Genomic DNA, 25,487 nt, shown 5'->3' on the forward strand with positions numbered 1-25,487 from the left:
TATCCTACTTAAAGGGTCTATCCAACAAGAAGATCTAACAATTGTAAATATCTATGCCCCTAACATGGAGCAGCCAATTACATAAGGCAATTAATAACAAAAGCAAAGGAACACATTGACAACAATACAATAATAGTGGGGGAATTGAACACCCCCCTGAATGAAATGTACAGATCATCTAAGCAAAAGATCAACAAGGAAATAAAGACTTTCAATGACTCACTGGACCAATTGGATTTTAGAGACATATTCAGAACATTCCATCCCAAAGCAACCGAATACACATTCTTCTCTAGTGCCCATCTGGAACATTCTCCAGAATAGATCACATCCTAGGTCACATATCAGGTCTCAATTGGTACCAAAAGATTGGGGTTATTCGGTGCATATTTTCAGACCACAATGCTTTGAAACTAGAACTCAATCACAAGAGGAGAGTGGAAGAAATTCAAATCCATGGAGGCTAAAGAGCATCCTACTAAAGAATGAATGGGTCAACCAGGAAATTAAAGAAGAATTAAAAAAATTGATGGAAACCAACGAAAATGAAAACACAACTGTTCAAAATCTTTGGGACACAGCAAAGGCAGTCCTGAGAGGCAAGTATATAGCAATACAAGCCTTTCTCAAGAAACAAGAAAGGTCTCAAATACACAACCTAACTGTACACCTAAAGGAGTTAGAGAGAAAACAGCAAATAAGCCAGCAGGAGAAGAGAACTAATACAGATCAGAGCAGAAATCAATGAAATAGAAACCAAAAGCACAGTAGAACAGATCAATGAAACTAGGAGTTGGTTCTTTGAAAGAATTAACAAGATTGATAAACCCCTGGCCAGACTTATCAAAAAGAAAAGAGAAAGGACCCAAATCCACAAAATCATGAATGAAAGAGGAGAGATCACAACCAATGCCAAAGAAATACAAACAATTATAAGACCATATTATGAGCAACTCCATGCCAGCCAATTAAAGAACCTGGAAGAAATGGGTGCATTCCTAGAGATGTATCAACTACCAATATTGAACCAGGAAGAAATAGAAAACCTGAACAGACCTATAACCACTAAGGAAATTGAAGCAGTCATCAAAAATCTCCCAACAAACAAAAGCCCAGGGCCAGATGGCTTCCCAGGGGAATTCTACCAAACATTAAGAGGAGAATTAATACCTATTCTCCTGAAACTGTTCCAAAAAATAGAAATGGAAGGAAAATTTCCAAACTCATTTTATGAGGCCACCATTACCTTGATTGCAAAAGCAGACAAAGACCCCATCAAAAGGAGAATGACAGACCAATATCCTTGATGAACATGGATGCAAAAATTCTCACCAAAATACTAGCCAATAGGATCCAACAGTACATTAAAAGGATTATTCACCATGACCAAGTGGGATTTATCCCTGGGCTGCAAGGTTGGTTCAACATCTGCAAATCAAACAACGAGATACAATACATTAACAGAAAAAGAACAAGAATCATATGATCCTCTCAATAGATGCAGAAAAAGCATTTGACAAAGTACAGCATCCTTTCTTGATCAAAACTCTTCAGAGTATAGGGATAGAGGGTACATACCTCAATATCATAAAAGCCATCTATGAAAAACCTACAGCGAATATCATTCTCAATGGGGAAAAGCTGAGAGCTTTTCCCCTAGGGTCAGGAACGCGGCAGGGATGTCCACTCTCACCGCTGCTATTCAGCATAGTATTAGAAGTCCTAGCCACAGCAATCAGACAACAAAAAGAAATCAAAGGCATCCAAATCGGCAGAGGAAGTCAAACTCTCACTCTTTGCAGATGATCTGATACTGTATGTGGAAAACCCAAAAGACTCCATCCCAAAACTCCTAGAACTCATACAGGAATTCAGTAATGTAGCAGGCTATAAAATCAATGCACAGAAATCAGTGGCATTCCTATACACCAACAACAAGACAGAAGAGAGACAAATCAAGGAGTCGATCCCATTTACAATTGCACCTGAAACCATAAGATACCTAGGAATAAATTTAACCAAAGAGGCAAAGGATCTGTACTCAGAAAACTATAAAATACTCATGAAAGAAATTGAAGAAGACACAAAGAAATGAAAAAACGTTCCATTCTCATGGATTGGAAGAACCAACATTGTGAAGATGTCAATGCTACCTAGAGCAATCTACACATTCAATGCAATCCCTATCAAAATACCATCCACCTTTTTCAAAGATGTGCAACAAATAATCCTAAAATTTGTATGGAATCAGAAGAGACCCCGAATAACCAGAGGAATATTGAAAAAGAAAAGCAAAGTTGGCGGCATCACAATTCCGGACTTCCAGCTCTATTACAAAGCTGTCATCATCAAGACAGTATGGTACTGGCACAAAAACAGACACATAGATCAATGGAACAGAATCGAGAGCCCAGAAATGGACCCTCAACTCTGTGGTCAACTCATCTTTGACAAAGCAGGAAAGAATGTCCAATGGAAAAAAAGACAGTCTCTTCAACAAATGGTGTTGGGAAAATTGGACAGCCACATGCAGAAGAATGAAACTGGACCATTTCCTTACACCACACACAAAAACAGACTCCAAATGGTTGAAAGACGTAAACGTGAGACAGGAGTCCATCCAAATCCTAAAGGAGAACACAGGTAGCAACCTCTTTGACCTCAGACGCAGCAACTTCTTCCTAGAAACATTGCCAAAGGCAAGGGAAGCCAGGGCAAAAATGAACTATTGGGATTTCATCAAGATAAAAAGCTTTTGCACAGCAAAAGAAACAGTCCACAAAACCAAAAGACAACCGACAGAATGCGAGAAGATATTTGCAAATGACATATCAGATAAAGGGCTAGTATCCAAAATCTATAAAGGACTTATCAAACTGAACACCCAAAGAGCAAATAATCCAATCAGGAAATGGGCAGAAGACATGAACAGACATTTTTCCAAAGAAGACATTCAAATGGCCAACAGACACATGAAAAAGTGCTCAACATCGCTCGGCATCAGGGAAATCCAAATCAAAACCTCAAGGAGATACCACCTCACACCAGTCAGAATGGCTAAAATTAACAAGTCAGGAAATGACAGATGTTGGAGGGGATGCGGAGAAAGGGGAACCCTCCTACACTGTTGTTGGGAATGCAAGCTGGTGCAACCAGTCTGGAAAACAGTATGGAGGTTCCTCAAACAGTTGAAACTAGAGCTACCATTCGGTCCAGCAATTGCACTACTGGGTATTTACCCCAAAGATACAAATGTAGGGATCCGAAGGGGTACGTGCACCTCAATATTTATAGCAGCAATGTCCACAACAGCCAAACTGTGTAAAGAGCCAAGATGTCCATGAACAGATGAATGGACAAAGAAGATGTGGTACATATACAGAATGGAATATTATGCAGCCATAAAAGGAATCTTTATAAGGAGATCTTGCCATTTGCAACGATGTGGATGGAATTGGAGGGTGTTACGCTAAGTGAAATAAGTCAATCAGAGAAAGACATGTATCATATGACCTCACTGATATGATGGATTCCTAATCTCAGGAATCAAACTGAGGGTTGCTGGAGGGGTGGGGGGTGGGAGGGATTGGGTGGCTGGGTGATAGACATTGGGGAGGGTATGTGCTATGGTGAGCACTGTGAATTGTACAAGACTGATGAATCCCAGATCTGTACTTCTGAAAGAAATAATGCAATATATGTTAAGAAAAAAACAAGAAGAAGATAGCAGGAGGGGAGGAATGAAGGGGAGTAAGTCAGAGGGGGAGACGCAGCATGAGAGACGATGGACTGTGAATAACAAACTGAGGGTTCTAGAGGGGAGGGGGTGGGGGGATGGGCTAGCCTGGTGACGGGTATTAAAGAGGGCACATTCTGCGTGGAGCACTCGGTGTTATGCACAAACAATGAATCATGGAACACTACATCAGAAACTAATGATGTAATGTATGGTGATTAACGTAACAATAAAAATTATAAAAATAAAAAAAATCCGTCTATGAAAAACCCACAGCGAATATCATTCTCAATGGGGAAAAGCTGAAAGCCTTTCCCTTAAGATCAGGAACACGTCAAGGATGTCCATTCTTGCCAGTATTGTTCAATATAGTACTAGAAGTCCTAGCAACAGCAATCAGACAACAAAAAATAAAAGTTATTCAAATTGGCAAAGAAGTCAAACTCTCTCTATTCGCAGACGACATGATACTTTATGTGGAAAACCCAAAAGACTCCACCCCCAAATTACTAGAACTCATACAGCAATTCAGTAATGTGGCAGGATACAAAATCAATGCACAGAAATCAGTTGCTTTCTTATACACTAACAACGCAACTGTAGAAAGAGAAATTAGGGAAACGATTCCATTTACAATAGCACCAAAAACCATAAGATACCTCAGAATAAACCTAACCAAAGAGGTAAAGGATCTCTACTCTAGGAACTACAGAACACTCATGAAAGTAATTGAAGAGGACACAAAAAGATGGAAAAATATTCCATGCTCATGGATCGGAAGAATAAACATTGTTAAAATATCTATGCTATCCAGAGCAATCTATACCTTCAATGTCATCCCAATCAAAATTCCAATGACATTTTTCAAAGTGCTGGAACAAACAATCCTAAAATTTGTATGGAATCAGAAAAGACCCCGAATCGCCAAGGAAATGTTGAAAAAGAAAAACAAAGCTGGGGGCATCATGTTGCCCGATTTCTAGCTATATTACAAAGCTGTGATCATGTAGACAGCATGGTACTGGCACAAAAACAGACATATAGACCAATGGAACAGAATAGAGAACCCATATATGGACCCTCAAGTCTATGGTCAAATAATCTTTGACAAAGCAGGAAAAAACATGCAATGGACAAAAGACAGTCTCTTCAATAAATGGTGCTGGGAAAATTGGACAGCCACATGCAGAAGAATGAAACTTGACCATTGTCTAACACCATTCACAAAGATAAACTCAAAGTGGATGAAAGACCTCAATGTGAGACAGGAATCCATTAAAATCCTAGAGGAGAACTTAGGCAGTAAACTCTGACATCACCCACAGCAACTTCTTTCAAGACACATCTCCAAAAGCTAGTAAAACAAAAGCAAAAATGAACTTTTGGGAGTTCATCAAGATAAAAAGCTTCTGCACAGCAAAGGAAACAGTCAACAAAACAAAGAGGCAACCCACAGAATGGGAGAAGATATTTGCAAATGACACTACAGATAAAGGGCTGGTATCCAAGATCTATAAAGAACTTCTCACACTCAACACCCCCAAAACAAATAATCAAGTCCAAAAGTGGGCAGAAGATATGAAAAGACACTTCTCTGAAGAAGTCATACAAATGGTTAACAGACATGTGAAAAAATGTTCATCGTCATTAGCCATCAGGGAAATTCAAATCAAAACCACATTGAGATACTACCTTACACCAGATAGAATGGCAAAAATGGACAGGGAAAGAAACAACAAAGGTTGGAGAGGTTGTGGAGAAAGGGATACCCTCTAACACTGTTGGTGGGAATGTAAGTTGGTACAGCCACTTTGGAAAACAGTGTGGAGGTTCCTCAAAAATTTAAAAATAGAGCTACCCTATGACCCAGCAATTGCACTCCTGGGTATTTACCCCAAAGACACAGATGTAGTGAAAAGAAGGACCATACGCATCCCAATGTTCATAGCTGCAATATCCGCAATAGCCGAACTGGGGCAAGAGCCGAGATGCCCTTCAACAGATGAATGGATAAAGAAGAGGTGGTCCATATATACAATGGAATATTACTCAGTCATCAGAAAGGATGAATACCCAACTTTTGCATCAACATGGATGGGACTGGAGGAAATTATGCTAAGTGAAATAAGCAAGCCGAGAAAGTCAATTATCATTTGGTTTCACTTATTTATGGAACATAAGGAATAGCGTGGAGGACATTAGGAGAAAGAAGGGAAAAATGAGGGGGGCGGTAATTGGAGGGAGAGATGGACCATGAGAGACTATGGACTCTGAGAGACAAACAGGGTTTCAGAGGGGAGCGGGGAGGGGGGATTGGTTAGCCCTGTGATGGGTATTAAGAAGGGCACGTACTGCATGGAGCACTGGGTGTTATACGAAAACAATGGATCATGTATCACCACATCAAAAACTAATGATGTATTGTATGGTGACTAACATAACATAATAAAATTAAAAAAAAAACAAGAAGGAATTTTGAAAAAACACAAATACATGGAGGCTAAATAGCATCCTACTAATGAATGAATGGGTCAACCACAAAATTAAAGAAGAATTTTTAACATTCATGAGAACAAATGAAAATGGAAACACAAGTGTTCAAAATCTTTGGGACGCAGCAAAGGGGGAAGTATATAGCAATACAAGACTTTCTCAAGAAACAAGAAAGGCCTCAAAAACACAACCTAACCCTATACCTAAAGGAGCTGGAGAAAGAACAGCAAATAAAGCCTACACCCAGGAGGAGTAGAGAAATAATAAAGATTAGAGCAGAAATCAATGAAATAGAGAGCAAAAGAACAGTAGAACAGATCAACGAAACTAGGAGCTCATTCTGAAAGAATGAATAAGACAGATAAACCCCTGGCCAGATTTATCAAAAAGAGAGGAGAAAGCACTTAAATAAATAAAATTAAGAATGAAAAAGTAGAGGTCATAACCAACACTGAAGAAATACAATTATAAGAATATATTATGAGCAACTATATGCCAACAAATTAGGCCATCTGGAATAAATGGATGCATTCCCAGAGATGCATGAGCTACCAAAACTGAAACAGGATGAAATAGAAAACCTGAACAGACCCATAACCAGCAAGGAAATTGAAGCAGTAATCAAAACTCTCCCAACAGAAAAGAGCCCAGGGCCAGATGGCTTCCCAGGGGAATTCTACCAAATATTTAAAGAAGAAATAATACATATTCTTCTGAAACTGTTGTAAAAAATAGAAATGGAAGGAAAACTTCCAAACTCTTCCCATATGGCCCGCATTACTTTTTTTTTTAAAGATTTTATTTATTAAAAAAAAAAGATTTTATTTATTCTAGAGAGAGGGAGAGAGAAAGCACGAGAGGGGAAGGGTCAGAGGGAGAAGACTCTGTGCTGAGCAGGGAACCTGATGCAGGACTCAATCCTGGGAACTCCAGGATCATGACCTGAGCTGAGGGCAGACGCTTAACTGACAGAGCCACCCAGGCGCCTCTGTGTCCAGCATTACCTTGATCCCAAAACCAGACAAAGACCCTACCTAAAAGGAAAATTACAGATCAATATGCCTGATTAACATGGACGCAAAAATTCTCACCAAAATACTAGCCAATAAGATCCAACACTACATTAAATGGATTATTCACCACGACCAAATGGGATTTATTCCTGGGCTTCAAGGGTGGTTTAACATCCAAAGATCAATCAATGTGATACATTACATAAATAAAAGACAAGACAAGAACCATAAAATCCTCTCAATAAATGCATAAAAAACATTTGACAAAGTACAGCATTCATTCTTGATTAAAACTCTTCTCAGTGTAAGGCTAGAGGGAACATACCTCAATATCATAAAAGCCATCTATGAAACCCACAGCAAATATCATTCTCATTGGGGAAAAACTGAGAGCTTTTCCACTAAGGTCAGGAACACAGCAGGGATGTCCACTATCACCACTGTTGTTCAACATAGTGCTAGAAGTCCTAGCCTTAGCAATCAGACACCAAAAAGAAATAAAAGACACTTGAATCAGCAAAGAAGAAGCAAACTCTCACTCTTTGCAGGTGACATGATACCTATGTAGAAAACCTGAAAGTCTCCACCCCAAAATTCTAGAACTCAACAGGAATTCAGCAAAGTGGCAGGATATAAAATCAATGTACAGAAATCAGTTGCATTCCTATACACTAACAATGCGACAGAAAAAAGAGAGTCAGTCCCATTTACAATTGCACCCAAAACCATAAGATACCAAGAATAAGCTTAACCACAGAGACAAAGGATGTGTACGCAGAAAACTATAGAACACCTATGAAAGAAATGGAGGAAGACACAAAGAAATGGAAAAACATCCCATGTTTATGGATTGAAAGAACAAATACTGTGAAAAAGTCTATGCTACCTGGAGCAATCTACACATTCAATGCAACCTGTATCAAAACACCATCAGCTTTTTTCAGAGCTGGAACAAATAATCCTAAGATTTGTAAGGAACCAGAAAAGACCCCGAATAGCCAAAGGAATGTTGAAAAAGAAAACCAAAACTGGTAGCATCACAATTCCAGACTTCAAGCTCTATTACAAAGCTGTAATCATCAAGGCAGTATGGTACTGGCAAAAAAAACAAACACATTGACCAATGGAACAGAATAGAAAACCCAGAAATGGACTCTAAATTCTATGGTCAACTAATATTTGACAAAGAAGGAAAGAATATCCAATGGAAAAAAGACAGTCTCTTCAACAAATGGTGTTGGGAAAATTGGACAGCCACATGCAAAAGAAAGAAACTGGACCATTTCCTTACACCACACACAAAAATAGTCTCAAAATGGATGAAAGACCTACATGTGAGACAGAACTCCATCAAAATCCTAGAGGAGAACATTAGGCAGCAACCTCTTTGACCTTGGCCGCAGCAACTTCTTGTTAGATACGTCTCCAAAGGCAAGGGAAACAAAGGCAAAAATGAACCATCGGGACTTCATCAAGATAAAAATCTTTTGCACAGCAAAGGAAACAGTCAACAAAACCAAACGACAATCGACAGAATGGGAGAAGATATTTACAAATGACATACCAGATAAAGGGCTAGTATCTAAAATCTATAAAGAACTTCTCAAACTCAATACCCAAAGAAAAAATAATCCAATCAAGAAATGGGCAGAAGACAGGAACAGACATTTCTCCAAATAAGGCATACAAATAGCAAATAGACACATGAAAAAGTACTCAACATCACTCGGCATCAGGGAAATACAAATCAAAACCACAGAGAGATACCACCACACACCGCTTAGAATGGCTAAAATTAATGTCAGGAAACAACAGATATTGGCCAGGATGCAGAAAAAGGGGAATGCTCCAAAACTTTTGGTGGGAATACAAGCTGGTATAGCCACTCTGGAAAACAGTGTGGAGGTTCCTCAAAAAGTTGAAAATAGAGCTACCCTATGACTCAGGAATTCCACTACTGGGTATTTACTGCAAAGATACAAATGAGTGATCTGAAGGGATACCTAGACCCCACTGTTTATAACAGCAATGTCCACAATAGCCAAACTAGGGAAAGAGCCCAGATGTCCATCGACAGACGAATGGATAATGGTGTTGTGGTATATATATATACACAATGGAATATTATGCAGTCTTCAAAAAATTGAAATCTTGCCATTTGCAATGACGTGGATGGAACTAGAGCGTATTATGCTAAGCAAAATAAGTCAATCAGAGAAAGACAACTATCATATGATCTCACTGATATGTGGAATTTAAGAAACAAAACAGGATTATAGGGGAAGTGAGGAAAACATAAATAAGACAAAACCAAAGAGAGAGACAAACCATAATAGTCTCTTAATCATAGGAAACAAACTGAGGGTTGCCGGAGTGGAAGCAGGTGAAGGGATGAGGTAACTGGTGATGGACATTAAGGAGGGCATGTGAATGACATACTGGACCAAATGGACTTCACAGACATATTCAGAACATTCCATCCCAAAGCAACGGAATACACATTCTTCTCTAGTGCCCATGGAACATTCTCCAGAATTGATCACATCCTAGGTCACAAATCAGGTCTCAACCGGTACCAAAAGATTGGGATCATTCCCTGCATATTTTCAGACCACAATGCTTTGAAACTAGAACTCAATCACAAGAGGAAAGTCGGAAAGAACTCAAATCATGGAGGCTAAAGAGCATCCTACTAAAGAATGAATGGGTCAACCAGGAAATTAAAGAAGAATTTAAAAAATTCATGGAAACCAATGAAAATGAAAACACAACTGTTCAGAATCTTTGGGATACAGTGAAGGCAGTCCTGAGAGGAAAGTATATAGCAATACAAGCCTTTCTCAAGAAACAAGAAAGGTCTCAAATACACAATCTAACCCTACACCTAAAGGAGCTGGAGAAAGAACAGGAAATAAAGCCTAAACCCAGCAGGAGAAGAGAAATCATAAAGATCAGAGCAGAAATCAATGAACTAGAAACCAAAAGAACAGTAGAACAGATCAACGAAACTAGGAGCTGGTTCTTTGAAAGAATTAACAAGATTGATAAACCCCTGGCCAGACTGATCAAAAAGAAAAGAGAAATGACCCAAATCAACAAAATCATGAATGAAAGAGGAGAGATCACAACCAACACCAAAGAAATACAAACAATTATAAGACCATATTATGAGCAACTCTATGCCAGCAAATTAGATAACCTGGAAGAAATGGGTGCATTCCTAGAGATGTAGCAACTACCAAAACTGAACCAGGAAGAAATAGAAAACCTGAACAGACCTATAACCACGAAGGAAATTCAAGCAGTCATCAAAAATCTCCCAACAAACAAAAGCCCAGGGCCAGATGGCTTCCCAGGGGAATTCTATCAGACATTTAAAGAAGAATTAATACCTATTCTCCTGAAACTGTTCCAAAAAATAGAAATGGAAGGAAAACTTCCAAATTCATTTTATGAGGCCACCATTACCTTGATCCCAAAACCAGACAAAGACCCCATCAAAAAGGAGAATTACAGACCAATATCCTTGACGAACATGGATGCAAAAATTCTCACCAAAATACTAGCCAATAGGATCCAACAGTACATTAAAAGGATTATTCACCACGACCAAGTGGGATTTATCCCTGGGCTGCAAGGCTGGTTCAACATCCGCAAATCAATCAACGTGATACAATACATTAACAAAAGAAAGAACAAGAATCGTATGATCCTCTCAATAGATGCAGAAAAAACATTTGACAAAGTACAGCATCCTTTCTTGATCAAAACTCTTCAGAGTATAGGGATAGAGGGTACATACCTCAATATCATAAAAGCCATCTACGAAAAACCTACAGCGAATATCATTCTCAATGGGGAAAAGCTGAGAGCTTTTCCCCTAAGGTCAGGAACGCGGCAGGGATGTCCACTCTCACCACTGCTATTCAACATAGTATTAGAAGTCCTAGCCACAGCAATCAGACAACAAAAAGAAATCAAAGGCATCCAAATTGGCAAAGAGGAAGTCAAACTCTCACTCTTTGCAGATGATATGATACTTTATGTGGAAAACCCAAAAGACTCCACCCCAAAACTGCTAGAACTCATACAGGAATTCAGTCAAGTAGCAGGCTATAAAATCAATGCACAGAAATCAGTGGCATTCCTATAAACCAACAACAAGACAGAAGAGAGACAAATCAAGGACTCAATCCCATTCACAGTTGCACCCAAAACCATAAGATACCTAGGAATAAATTTAACCAAAGAGGCAAAGGATCTGTACTCAGAAAACTATAAAATACTCATGAAAGAAATTGAAGAAGACACAAAGAAATGGAAAAACGTTCCATGCTCATGGATTGGAAGAACGAACATTGTGAAGATGTCAATGCTACCTAGAGCAATCTACACATTCAGTGCAATCCCCATCAAAATACTATCCACTTTTTTCAAAGAAATGGAACAAATAATCCTAAAATTTGTATGGAACCAGAAGAGACCCCGAATAGCCAGAGGAATCTTGAAAAAGAAAAGCAAAGCTGGCGGCATCACAATTCCGGACTTCCAGCTCTATTACAAAGCTGTCATCATCAAGACAGTATGGTACTGGCACAAAAACAGACACATAGATCAATGGAACAGAATCGAGAGCCCAGAAATGGACCCTCAACTCTGTGGTCAACTCATCTTTGACAAAGCAGGAAAGAATGTCCAGTGGAAAAAAGACAGTCTCTTCAACAAATGGTGTTGGGAAAATTGGACAGCCACATGCAGAAGAATGAAACTGGACCATTTCCTTACACCACACACAAAAATAGACTCCAAATGGTTGAAAGACCTAAACGTGAGACAGGAGTCCATCCAAATCCTAAAGGAGAACACAGGTAGCAACCTCTTCGACCTCAGCCGCAGCAACTTCTTCCTAGAAACATCACCAAAGGCACAGGAAGCCAGGGCAAAAATGAACTATTAGGATTTCATCAAGATAAAAATCTTTTGCACAGCAAAAGAAACAGTCCACAAAACCAAAAGACAACCGACAGAATGGGAGAAAATATTTGCAAATGACAGATCAGATAAAGGGCTAGTATCCAAAATCTATAAAGAACTTATCAAACTCAACACCCAAAGAACAAATAATCCAATCAAGAAATGGGCAGAAGACATGAGCAGACATTTTTCCAAAGAAGACATCCAAATGGCCAACAGGCACATGAAAAAGTGCTCAACATCGCTCGGCATCAGGGAAATCCAAATCAAAACCTCAAGGAGATACCACCTCACACCCGTCAGAATGGCTAAAATTAACAAGTCAGGGAACGACAGATGTTGGCGGGGATGTGGAGAATGGGGAACCCTCCTACACTGTTGGTGGGAATGCAAGCTGGTGCAACCCCTCTGGAAAACAGTATGGAGGTTCCTCAAACAGTTGAAACTAGAGCTACCATTCGGTCCAGCAATTGCACTACTGGGTATTTACCCCAAAGATACAAATGTAGGGACCCGAAGGGGTACGTGCACCCCAATATTTATAGCAGCAATGTCCACAATAGCCAAACTGTGGAAAGAGCCAAGATGTCCATCGACAGATGAATGGATAAAGAAGAGGTGGTATATATACACAATGGAATATTATGCAGCCATCAAAAGGAATGAGATCTTGCCATTTGCAACGACGTGGATGGAACTGGAGGGTGTTATGCTGAGTGAAATAAGTCAATCAGAGAAAGACATGTATCATATGACCTCACTGATATGAGGAATTCTTAATCTCAGGAACAAACTGAGGGTCGCTGGAGTGGTCGGGGGTGGGAGGGATGGGGTGGCTGGGTGATGGACATTGGGGAAGATATGTGCTACGGTGAGCACTGTGAATTGTGTAAGACCGTTAAATCACAGATCTGTACTTCTGAAACAAATAACGCAACATATTTTAAGAAAAAAGAAAAAGAAGAAGATAGCAGGAGAGGAAGAATGAAGGGGAGTAAGTCAGAGGGGGAGACGAACCAGGAGAGATGATGGACTCTGAAAAACAAACTGAGGTTTCTGGAGGGGAGGAGAGTAGGGGGATGGGTTAGCCTGGTGATGGGTATTAAGGAGGGCACGTTCTGCATGGAGCACTGGGTGTTATGAACAATGAATCATGGAACAGTACACCCAAACAAATTATATAATATATGGTGATTAACATAACAATAAAAAAAGAAAGAAAAATAAGGAGGGCATGTGATGTAATGAGCACTGGGTAGTATATAAGACTGATGAATCACAGTTTTCTACCTCTAAAACCAATAATACATTACATGTTCATTAATCGAATTTCAATAAAAAATGTTAAAAAAAAAAGTGTCGTATACTCCACCAACTGAGGCAGCCAGGTGTCCTATGAAGATTTTTTTAATGATTAGTGAAAACTTTTAATTTCTTTTTTTAAGCATTAGAGTGGAATCTAGTGATCTAGCCCCCCTGTAGCAGTTACCTCCTGTCTATCCCTCCAGACAAACCCATCCCACTCCTTCTGTGGGGTGGAAGTGGGAAGTAGAAAGGCCTGACAGCCTCCAGTGTTCTCTGGCTGCAGGGGTTCAGCCCCTGGGGAGCCTCAGCTGAAGATCTCAGGAAGGGACTAAAGTGGTCACAATGTTTATTTCCATGAAAACCTTATTTGTGAGGTTTCCTCAGTTATTGTGTCCCTCAGCTGCTGGTCCCTGCTCCTCATTCTCCCTCCCTTGTCCCTTAGGGCTGGCGGTGGTGGGGGTGCTGGAGACAGTGGGGGAGGGGTGAAAAGGCCGGGGGGGGGTGCGTGACAAAAGCTCTGTTGCTGCTGCTTATGCCAGGCTCCTGTACCAGCCTCCTCTTCTCCATATACCCCAAGCACACCTTGGTAATTAGTTCTTTTGTAAAGAAACTCCACAAATGATCCTACTCTAAGTGGGCCCGCTCCAGAGTCCATACTTCCATAATGGCCACAGAAAGCAGCAAGTGCACGCCTCTTTGACCTGTGTTTATCCTGCCATTTACCCAATCTATTGTGCCCTCTAATTCAGCCATTATATTTTATATATGCAATATTTTGACTAGGTTCTTCCCTGTGGTTTGTCTTGGGTATTATTGCTAACAATATGTCCCATACCCATAAGGAATTTTACTGTGTTTATTAATTATCTGGAGTCAGTCTCTTCCAATAATTCTATTTCAAATAATAAATAACGTTCAGTCTGTTGTATTTCTTATGTGGCAATCATACTTCAAGGTGTATAATTATTTTCATATGTGCGCTCATATTCCCCAGGGGTTAGCAGCTACTCTGTCACTGTTTGGTACCATGCACCAGAGAAGGACAGACGTCCTGCTGAGTTCAAGGAGAAGCAAGGGTGACCCCAGAGCAGAGGGCCTCAGGCACCAAAAAGCCACTCTTAACCTCTCCTCCATACTGCCACCTGCCAGGCAACTCCTGCAGCCAGGGCTTCAACTTTAAAGCCCTTAGAAGAAATAGCAGAGGAAGGACCAAGTCTCCCCAGGTAGTGCTCCCTCTGCACGGGGGTGGTGTGGGGTGGGGGGTATAGAAGTAAGAGCAAGGAGGGCACATGCTCAAGGTGGCTGTCTGGACCTACACACTAGCTGACATGACCACGCTGCAGCATCCTGGCACCTGAGAAATATTAGGCAGCATTTGTCACAGGGTATGGAATGGGAAAAGAGCAGAATGTGTACAAAGCCTTCTTCAAGCCCAACCTCTCATTAGCCTACCCTCGTCCCCCGGCTACCGGCAACTTCAGGATCACCTTTAGTTTCTCTGGATTTCCCCATTAATTCTACATTTTCTTCTCCCCTCCCCTGCTCACCCTAGGTTTCTTTGGGGATGTGAGCCACCAGCCCATTGGGAGCTCCTGAGGGCAGGGCTGGTGAAACCCACTGCAGTGGCACTCAGCACTCTCAGCCTGTCCCCCAGCTGCAGACTCACTGGCCCTGCAGACCCGCTCTGTGCCCTGACATCAGGGATCTTTCCTTGCCACTGACCAGAGCCACATTTGGGACAGTCAGCCCAAGCCTCTCATCATACTTCTCACAGGTAGCCTGAGAAAGGAAGTCACACAGGGCCTTGAGGTGCCTGAGAATGGCCTGCATTAGAGGGAAGACCTCTGAGCTCCTTGAAGAGATCTGGGTTGGAATTTCTGGTCTACTATTTACTACCCAAATGACCTCAGACCTAGGCCTCAGGTCCAGATCCGTAAAGAGATCAAACCTGGATAGTAATACTGAGCGTTGAAGCTGGCGGTGGGTAATAGGGAAGTACGCTGTGGTGGAGCTGTGATTTGGCAGATCTGCAGAGTGGACTGGAAATGAATTTGCATCTGTGAGTTAGGGGCCCAAGACACTTCATGGAGAAGCAAGTAGTCATATCATTCCATGTTTCACACAGAAGCATAGCTATTGATGGACAAAACAGAAGTCTCTATTTGAGAGAAATCCAACACCATCACCATGAGCCTAGGAAAGTGGTAGGTGGCTAACACTCCAAATCTGAACTAAGTGCTGACTCCCACCTCAGGGCCCAGCAACCCGGCCATGGAGCCCCATAACTGAGTTTATTAACAGGGAAGGAATGGTTTTTTCTCACTTCCAGATACTGCTAAGCTGGGAAGGAAAACTCTGCAGGAGTAGCAGAGGGCTTAAAGGCAACAAGATTCTGGTGACCATGTGCATGTGACTTGACCTGTTCTCACCTGCTGGTGAGAGTCTAGGCTGTCTGAGGGACAAGAGTGGAAAGAATTTGCACAGAACACCTGATGGCACTTTGGATGCAGTGGGCCTGCAATGGTAGGGGCCTGCTCCCAGATCAGCAAGTATTCAGGTTGGGGGCCTGTGGTTGTGAGACCCTTCTGAGCATTCTGCTAATTAGTTTAGATTCTGTGACCCAGACATGTTTGTAGGGGGCAGCTCAGGACATGGCTTTGGCTCAGTGCTGGCCCAGCAAGTCCAGGGTCAGCCAAACCACAAACTATGTCAAATCTCCAGGGGGTGGTGCTCTGGGTCCTGAGAGACTGGGGAAAGACAGAGCTGTGGGTACTAGGGGAATAGACTGAGAGCTAACCCTGGAGTAGAGCTCTGAGGGCAGCTGACCTGATACTTCAGACCCTAGCCTGATGGCCAGGACCCTTCACGGTCTACTTCAAACAGAGTCTTTCCAACAGAGCCTATGTGACCTGTGGGCCTAGAATATCTTTCTTCATGCCCAGCTCATGGCAAATCATCCACCTCTAGGAGGACCCGTCCCCACTAGTTCTCTGTGGGACCTAGAGCATGCCATTTCCTCCATGAGGTGAGACTCTGGCCTCTAAGCCATGATAACTCTTCTGGAAGACTCCTCAAGGCTAGTGGCTCAGCTCTGGATGGCCAGCAAGCCCCTGAGTGTCCCTCTCTTCCCCACCCTTATTCCAGGGAGGAGGGAGATCTTCCTGTGCTGAGGAGCTTGAAGAACAATAGCGTGGGGGTGGTTGGTAGCTCTGACAGGTCCATAACAGGGGCGGGAAACTTCTTTAATTATTTTTATTTTGTCAGGCCTGCAGCAGGCCTCAGATGCACAGGAGAGCTCAGAGATGGACACAGTTAAGAAGAATGCAGAGCCCGTTGGCACTAACGCAGACAAGCTTGTGGGGGGTGGGCCAGGAAGGGGCACCATGGGTTCTGTCACAGAGTCCTTAGGGAAATCAGCAGCAGGAGGGAGGTCTGTGAAGACACAAGGGTTATGCAGGTGCTGGGCTTGTGGACGGTGCCCAGAGAAGTGAAGTCACTCAAAATAGGAGGTTTTTCTTGAGGAGGAGCAAAAGAAGGTTCAGGATTGGGCGAGTTCTTCTGCTTCTCACTGATCCAGCTGGAGAAGTAGGTGAGCCTAGTGAAGACGCTGGGGCTTATGGGGTAGCGGCAGGCCAGGCTCCAGCTAGACAGCCCCATCAGAAACCAAGTACTACTGTTCAGCTTGCAGACCAGGGGGCCCCCAGAATCTCCCTGAGGAAAGAGGCAGAATGAGTTGTGGGAACCAAGATAGAGAGGGACACATATGTTTTAGGCAGTGTGAAGACAGTGCTCTTGTCCTCCACCAGAGTGGAATTTAGGAAGCCTTGTGTCACGTGGGCTGTGAGTGGTTCTCCTCAGAATCACGTGAAGCATTTGAAAAGTCCAGACACAGGGTCCCACTGCAGACCTCTTCAATCAAAATCTCAAGGGTAGGCTCTGGAGCTCAACTCACAAAGCTCTGGAGGGGCCCTAGGCTGGCAGTCACAGACCTATGAGAATGTACAGGGGGGCTCCAGGTGTTGGATGCCAGCCCTTTGTGCTTTCAGCTCTATGGGAGAGAAGGTAGCACCTGGTAGCACCTAGCTGAATCCTCAGGCCAGGACTGCATCCCACCTGAGCCTTTATTTTTGGACTTAAGTTCTCTAGTTTTCCCTCTAATTCTTTGCTGAGCTTCTTGAGAAAATGCAAACTGTGAGATGTGTCTGAGGAAAAGAAGTGATGCCTGAGCCTGGACTGGTAGGGTGGTCAGAATGGTAGGGTGCCCAAGGGGTCCCAGAAGAATGCTGGGGACTTGGAGCTCAGGACTCCAAGACAGGAAGGCACCTGCCACCATGGGGCGTAATGCTTCCATATCATGGTCTAAGAAGTAGGGACCAAGGAAACACAGCATCCTTCCAGCCTTCTGTTGAATAAACATGACCAAGTCCCCTCTGCGTGCAGGAGACACAAAAGTGATGTGGACAATGAAGACAGACAGTAGATCACACACATCTGCAGATGCAAGATGTGGAACAGAGGTGCCAGGGGGTGGTGAGTGGCAAGAAGGACTGCCCTACCTGGAGCACCAGATAGCCTCTGAGCCAAGATGGGAGCGATGTGCAAGGCTTGACCGGAAAGATCCAGGCACAGGTAGCCAGCCTGCTTGGAATAGGTGAGGCCAAGGAGTGACAGGGCCAAGTCCCAGTCCCTTATCAGCTGGGAGGGTCGGGGTGATGAGACAGTGAAGGACACTCAGCAGGGAAGTAATGTGACCTGGTCCAGATTCTAGAAGGATGGTAGGATTTTCTGAGGCTGGATGAAGCACAGCCAGTGGTAGGGCAGAAATCAGCACAGGGAGCCCGGTCAGGACACTACTTTGAGCAGAAAGAGTACAACAAAGACAGGAGAGAAAGGCTGAAGCATACGATTTGGCATATCTGGCCCTTTCCCTCCATCTAAGGTAAAAATGGAGCAGGGCCAGAAAAGCAGGATAGGGCGGAGTGGTGGGTCCTTGGTGTGCGGAGGTCAGAAAGAGGTCGAAGAGAGCAGGTGACAGAGGAGGGCCTGCCCTCTGATTGTGATGGGAGATGTTGCAGGTGCATGGCTGAGCACCAGGTGGGAAGAGGTCAGAGGTGAGACCTAGGCATCTAGCTATCTTGATTGGAGCACTGTGGAGAAAGGGCAAGCACAAAAACCTGATGGAATGGGCTGAGGAGCCCAGAAAGAGACAGGAGCAAGTTGGAGAGGGCCTATGCAGACACCACTGGGGTGAGCCCTGCTGGGAAGGCAGGCTGAGAATCAGGGCCCAGGGCAGGGGTTTGGGGAGGAGAGAAGGTGCATGTAGGGCGTTTGAAGATGGGAATCACGACAGTATGTTTCTGAGCTGGTGGGAGATGGCCAAGGAGAGAGACAAAGAGCTAACAAGAAGGAGCAGGAGGCGGGGGGGGGGGCGGGGGGGCTATAGAAGGAAGCCCGTGGGGGCCACAGCTCCAGAGGAGGGCATTGGTTTTCTAGGTTTGACTGTCATGCTACCTCACCTTGGGCTATCCACTTTCCTCTCTGTGTCTCAGTTTCCCCACCATAAAAGAGAGGATTCCATAGAGTAAAGGACATTCTTAACACATATGTCCAATAACATACTCATGGCCTATTCAGTAAGAAAGGCACATGACCCCATAGAAACAATGAAAAAAACCATAAATAGTCATTCTTTAAAAGAGGCAATATATATATGAAAAAGTGCTTATCTCCATTATTCACCAGAGAAATAAAATTAAAAATCACATGAAATTGTTAAATTGAAAATGGCAGGCAACATGAAGTACTGGAGACAACACAGAGCAAAGACAACTCTCAGCCACTGCTAGTGGGAGTGCAAACTGCTACCAAGCAGGTTAGAAAGCTGCTCTCCGGTACCTGTGAGAGACGAAGCTTGCATACCTCATGGCACAGTAATTCTACTCCTAGGGTTATACCGCACCCAAATATGAACCCATGGGCACTGAGACATATGCGCTAGGATGTTCATAGCAAATCTATCTGCAATGGTCTCAAGTGGAAACTATCCAAATGCCACCAAGACTAGAAAGGATAGATAAAGGGATAGTATGTTCACACAGCGGTTACCATATAGCAGTAAACGAACGATGTAAACTACACCTAAGTTGGATAAATCTTGCAAACATAACCTTGCCTGGAGGAGACCAGACGAAAATGCATCCTGTCTCATTCCCTGTATGTAAGTCTCAACACGAATCCCCAGCAGCTTCAGAAGCCAGAGCTACTCTCAGGGAGTTAGTGACAAGAAGGCGGTATGAGGAGGACTCTTCTGGTGCTGGTTACATGAGTGTGCCAATTCCTAAAACTATACTGAACAGCACATCTGTGAATTATGCCCTTTTCTACGTATGCTATGCTTCAACAGTGTTTTTTTAAAGAAGACAAGTATGGTATTAACTAGCACCCTTTGGGGACTTCTGAGCTTCAGCTCTGACACTTGAGGCTGGGCTGGGCTTAGGAAGAGGAAGTCGGGGGCTGGGGCAGGATTCAGAGGTGACAGACGGGGGCAGACCCCACAGGAGAAGAGGCGCAGCCTGAGTTCCCACGGGACACCCGGAGCCCATGTCACTTACTCGGCAGATGGACTTTCCTGTCATGAGGTCCCCGGCACAAAACATATCCTCGTGTATAGAATATTCACTGCTGCTGGAGTCTGGTGATTGGAAATAGATTTTACAGATCTCACTGTCAACAATGCCAACCTCTCCTTCCTGCAGCTGCAATGGTGAGGCCAGGAAATCTGCAGGGGGGTGGGGGAGAGGGCAGATGTGGGGTGGAGCCTGGGAGGGAGGCTCGCTCCCTCTCCCCCCTGCCGGCTCATGGACATGCTGCCGATTCTAGCTGACAGGATTGGGGCGTCTCTCAGAGGACTTGCAAAGATGAGGGGACAAGACGTGTAGGATGGACAGGAGCACAAAGGTGAGGGGCCTGCAGCAGGAAGGGCTGGGGGGAGGTCTACGTGGCTGCATGGGGTGGGAGTGGGGGTTGTATGAGGTGAGGCCAGGTCATACCAGGGTCCGGAGCAAGCAGGGCCTCCTCACCAGGCCGTGCAGTTCGGATTTCATGCTAAGCACACTGGGAAACCAACTGAAGGGTCTCCTTATGTTTTGAAAACAATGACAGGGGCAGCTATGCAGAGCTAGAAGTAGAAGCACAGAGGGTGGAAGCGGGGAGTCTGGGCTGGGTGGCATCGATGTGCCTGCGAGATGCCAGGTGGGCTGAGGGAGTCTGACCAAGAAGACATGGCCCAGCCTCAAGCGGCAGCTGGTCTGGAGAGGCTCCCCATGTGGCCTCTGTGTCTGCACATGGCTCCCAGGGCTGACTGGTGTTTGCATGTGGCAGCACAGTGGCACGGGGACAGCCCCCCACCCCGGGCAGCACTGCTCATGTGCAGCTCTCGGGGGTCCCCGGGGGCAGCCCCAGCCTCGCGGCTGTGGTCAGGGGAGGACGTGGAGGAAGCCGCAGAGCTGCAGGCTCCGTCGGCTCTGTCGGCTCTGTCGGCTCTGTCGGCTCCGTCTCTCCTGATCTGGCCTGTGCCTTCCCCTCCTGCCCCAAGTCCTGGCCTCCGACTGTCTTGTAGAACCCTCCTGGCTCTGCCCGTGGTCCTTACGGAGCCATAGTCCATCCCAGGAGGCTGTCTCTGGAAGTGCTGGAGAGCTGGTGGTTCTCATGACCAGAGACTGTGCCTGACAGTTAGGGGCCAGGGGCTCAGCCCAGCAAGTCTTGCCCCCAGTGCCACCAGAGATACTCCACCAGATCATGGCAGACCTATGACCCTACAGGTCAGCCAAATGTACATTCTAGTTTTTTCACTCAAAAGTATGTTTTCCTAAGACAAAAGTATAGTATTCACCATTGTGTCAAAAATCCCACCATTTCTCCTGTCTCAGCCTAAAAATATACCAGCAAGCAAGCTGGCAAAATGGGCCAGTTTTACTTGAGGTAATGGATGAGGGGAAGTAAAAGTCACAGAGGAAAATGTTCTTAAGCTGTCAATAGCCCAACTTCGCCTCCCAGGCTGGCAAGCAGGCCTGCTTTTATTTCCTTCCTGCTGCCCCATGTACCTTCCATGGCAGGGGAAGCCCAAGAGGTGTTTGGTGAAGCCTTGGAGGGGCCTGACATGGTCCCAAGCAGGACCTTGGAGTCAGGGTGGAATCCAGAATGGCTTGGATTCCAAGGACCCAAGTTCCTGACTCTGAAAGTTAGTGATGCTCAGACTTTTTGATCCATGGGCAGAAAGAAATTTGCCAGACATGGTTTCCAGGCTGGAAGGGCCCTACAATGGGCATCATACCTCCCTCCTCCTTGGATCTTGCCCTCCCGGCCTGCCCCACCCCTACTCACCATCCTCGGTGATCATCCCCCAGCCAGTGATCCAGCAGCTGCTGTGAATGGGCAGCTTCGTGGTCGGCCCTGGGAGGCAGGCGGGGAGAATGTGGGAAGTAAAGTTCACAGACAGATGCAGTTGCAACAGGGCGATGTCGCTTCCCATGAAGTAGCGCTTGTTAAATTCACTGTGAACAATGAGTTGATACACTGTCATCTGTCGGCTATGCTCAGTGGGATGTTGGAGCTGATGGTACCCGAGCAGGATCCGGTAGTCAGATGGTTCATGGGACCTGTCATGAGATGCTGCATTGTCACCTGTCTCCGCTGTGGCCTGGGCCAGCACCCTCACATCCTCACCTGTCTACCCTCAACTCCCCCCACTCTCGTAAGCAACCAGACACCACCATTATTCCAGAGGTTGCTCTCTCCTCCCTTCCTAATATTCTTGTCAGTTGGGTTGGATGTCTGTCTGTAGCCTCAGGACATTTGTCCCGTGAAAGTGTCTGATGGCTTCCCCAGTATGCCCCCAAATCAAAGGAGCAGAGAATCTCAGTGCTGGAAAGAAACAGCAGAGTACATCAAACTATACTCCTTTATTTTAGAGGAGAGAAGACTTGGCTCATTCCCAGTTCTGACTAGAAACATTGGACTGTTCCATGGCTTGAAGTAGTTCTCAAAGACCCCATTTCCCAGCCCAGAATGATCCATTCCCTCTTCCCAGTCTTCACACACACATACTTCTCCAAGACTGGTCCCCATCTGGAGACAGGCACTCAGTGAGTCTGTGTGGAGCAAATAGGGGAATGCATGTAACTGAACTTCTCCTTATCTCTGGAACATGAGCAATTTTCCCACACAAATGGCCTGCTTGTGCTGCTACTTTGCCCAGATTCCACATGCCTGTACTCTTCTCCCACAAAGCCTTGCTAGCTCCAAGCCCCTCTTATAGGATGCATGGCATCTTTCCTGACACTGGCTCAGAATCCATTCTCTTGCATATTCTGGCCTCTCCATCCTGCATCACAGTAGTTGGGTTTATGTCTCACTTTCCTGATAGTATAAGAAGCTTCAAGGTCTGCATCTCCACATCCTCCACAGTGGGCCTCATATGGGGCCTGGCACTTGTGGGTGCTGAATAAATGAATAAAACCCAAGTGGGGTCTCAAAGCCAGTTGATGCCAATGGCTCGACCTCCTCTGACTTGGAGTGTGATGTTCTCCCCACTCCGTCTGGACACAGAGTAAGTTCAGGATACACCTGAGGAGCAGCCTATTTGCATCCTGTCTCCCAGGACAGAAACCATTTGCTTCATGCCTCACTCTGGCCTATAGGGACAATGATGACCACAGGATCTCTTAGGCACATAGTTCCACAGCAGTGACAGGAATTTCTGGGTGCTGGTTAAACAGGCTGTGCCCTGGGATGCCTTCAGAGAGAAATGTGCTAGAATGTGTGGGTGGTTAGGACCCAGGGAAGTCTCTGGCAGTTGTGCTGATGATGACCTCTGAACAGCCTGACTGGAAGAGTACAAAATAATTGTCCATTTTGTCCAGGCCCTAACTGATGCTCCCCCAGCCCTGGGAAGTGGGGGCCCTGAAAATATTGCTCTGACTTAAAGCCTAAACCCTGTGCCATATGTTCAGCCGGGGACACTACATATCTACTACCATTTGCATAAGAGTAAACTGAAACCCCCTGAGATCTTGTTGGACTGTCGAGAGCTGGGCAGGATGCAGAAACCAGAGTCTACCTTGAGTGAGAACAGGACTTAGAATCCTAAAGTTTAAGGAAGACAAAGAGTGGGCTGGAGGCAATTCTTTTGGAACTAAAGTCTGTTTTCCAGTATTTGCTGATAATCACAATTAGAGTTAATTTCCATTTAACTATTTAAAAGTAATGTACATGTAGCTGAGATAACCAAGCCATCTTGGTATTACCAAAGTGTGAGGAGGGGGACAGATGGGGATATCCCCAGAGGAAGAGATGAGGTAAATGGCCTTTGTCCTGGGAGATGTGAACTCAGACAGTCAGGAGACTGGAGTCAGGTGGTGAGTAAGCATGGCATTCCAAGTAGAGGGGACTGCTGGGTCAAAGGCAGGGGCAACAGCCTTTCCCTAAGGAAAAAGGGCTGGGACATTCTTCAACCCCTTCTGTTCTGTCCATCTTATGACTCCCTCCCCAATCCCACCCCAGCAGCTGGGCCCATTGGGAACACGTACTTTTGGAAGCAGTGGGCAGCTGAGATCACCCAGTAGGCATCTATGAGGGCAGCTCCGCAGATGTGCTTGCCAAGGTAGAGCAGGCTGGCCTGCCATGGCCACCGTTGGTCAGGTGCGTTCTGGCCACCAAAGATCTTCCCACTTACTGCTGGCTTCCCACACACTGTGGAGACAATCCTACCCATGAAGCACCTGTATTATGGATGCCAGCCTTGGTGTCTCCAAATGTCAGCATCAACAGGCTCAGGGCCACCATGGACCCTCCTCACTTTCAGCTGGAAAATCCAAGGCCCAGGGTGAAGTGACACTGCTCATGTAACAAATGCCCGCCTGGCTTTGCTGGTGATGGTAGTGCAAAGGAAGCAGTCTTTGGGTCTGAGTAAGAAGGGGGAGTGGTCATCGAGGGGGAGGGAAGCAGGCAGCTGCAGAGGTACACATCTGCACTCACTGGGGTGCAGAGGTCTCGGAGGTGGTGCCGCCCCAGGCACTTCCCCAGACCTTATTTAACTTAACTAGCACACCACTGTTTGAAGTCCCCAAAACTGAGGACTTCTGAGGGATGCTGTTTGCTCAGGGTTATAGATGATTAAGTGGTTGCACCCCCCCACCCCAAGCCTAATATTCTAGGGAAACTGAGGCCACATGGAACACATTCTGCTTCACAATTCTCCCGCTGAAGGACTGCATCCCCATTCTTAAAATGAAGAAGGTGTGGGGGCCCAAAATGACGGGCCAGTGCCAGACCTCCTCCCTTGAACTGAAGATGCTTGAGACCCAGTGGGAAAGAGCCTGGTCTCCTAGGCCTTGGCCCTCCCTGACCCAAGGAGGGCCCCACCAGGGACCCAGAGACTCAAGAGCCCCACTTGGCCAGTTAGAGGTCCTCCTGGCTGGTGGGGTTTGGGGGGGCCCTTGAGAGGTGGGCGAACCTGACACCCCTCACCCACTCACTCACCATCTGCGGTGGTTCCGTTGGGCTCAGCGCGCAGCAGCAGCGGACGCAGCCAGAGCAGGGCTGTGGCTAGCACGCAGGCCCCCTGCCAGCCTGGGCCTGAGCCCTTGGCCTGGGCGCTTGCCATCCGGCCAGTCCACGTCCGACTCCTGGATGAGTGGACTGCGCGGCGCGAGGCTGCGGGGGCCGCCGGGAAACCGCCTCCCTCCGTAGGGAGTGTCCCCCTCCCAGCCCACTCTGCGGCCTGCTTGAATAGCCAGAGAAGGCAGTGGACGGCATGTGCCTGGAGCCCGGAGGCCCCAGGCTGAAGGGGGAAGCAGAGGGCACATAGAGTCTTCTGCCCAGGGACCCCAGTTTGATAGCAGAGACATCAGGACAATTATGGTGTATGCCCAGGAATAGGCACTAATGATCAGAGAGGCTAGGCACTT

The 25,487-nt window shown here is 45.3% G+C and overlaps 1 protein-coding gene across 3 annotated transcripts; it reads right to left on the reverse strand.

The window, feature by feature from the left end:
• Positions 1-16,776: 16,776 nt before the first annotated feature.
• Positions 16,777-25,210, reverse strand: LOC113920589 (serine protease 40). 3 transcript variants are annotated; one of them, XM_027590836.1, is made up of 5 exons: positions 25,060-25,210; positions 24,108-24,270; positions 21,904-22,073; positions 20,133-20,299; positions 16,777-17,232 (listed from the first exon to the last, which is right to left on the reverse strand). In XM_027590836.1, the coding sequence occupies exons 1-5, from the start codon at positions 25,181-25,183 to the stop codon at positions 16,915-16,917; spliced, it is 942 nt and encodes a 313-aa protein (XP_027446637.1). In that variant the 5' UTR covers positions 25,184-25,210; the 3' UTR covers positions 16,777-16,914. The 3 variants fall into 3 exon arrangements, with proteins under 3 accessions (XP_027446637.1, XP_035582766.1, XP_027446636.1); XM_035726873.1 differs by having other exon boundaries at positions 16,777-16,953; positions 21,904-22,178; XM_027590835.1 differs by having other exon boundaries at positions 21,904-22,178.
• Between the last annotated feature and the right edge of the window lie 277 nt (positions 25,211-25,487).

Source organism: Zalophus californianus, chromosome 3 (assembly GCF_009762305.2).
Source record: "Zalophus californianus isolate mZalCal1 chromosome 3, mZalCal1.pri.v2, whole genome shotgun sequence".
Classification (NCBI taxonomy): domain Eukaryota; kingdom Metazoa; phylum Chordata; class Mammalia; order Carnivora; family Otariidae; genus Zalophus; species Zalophus californianus.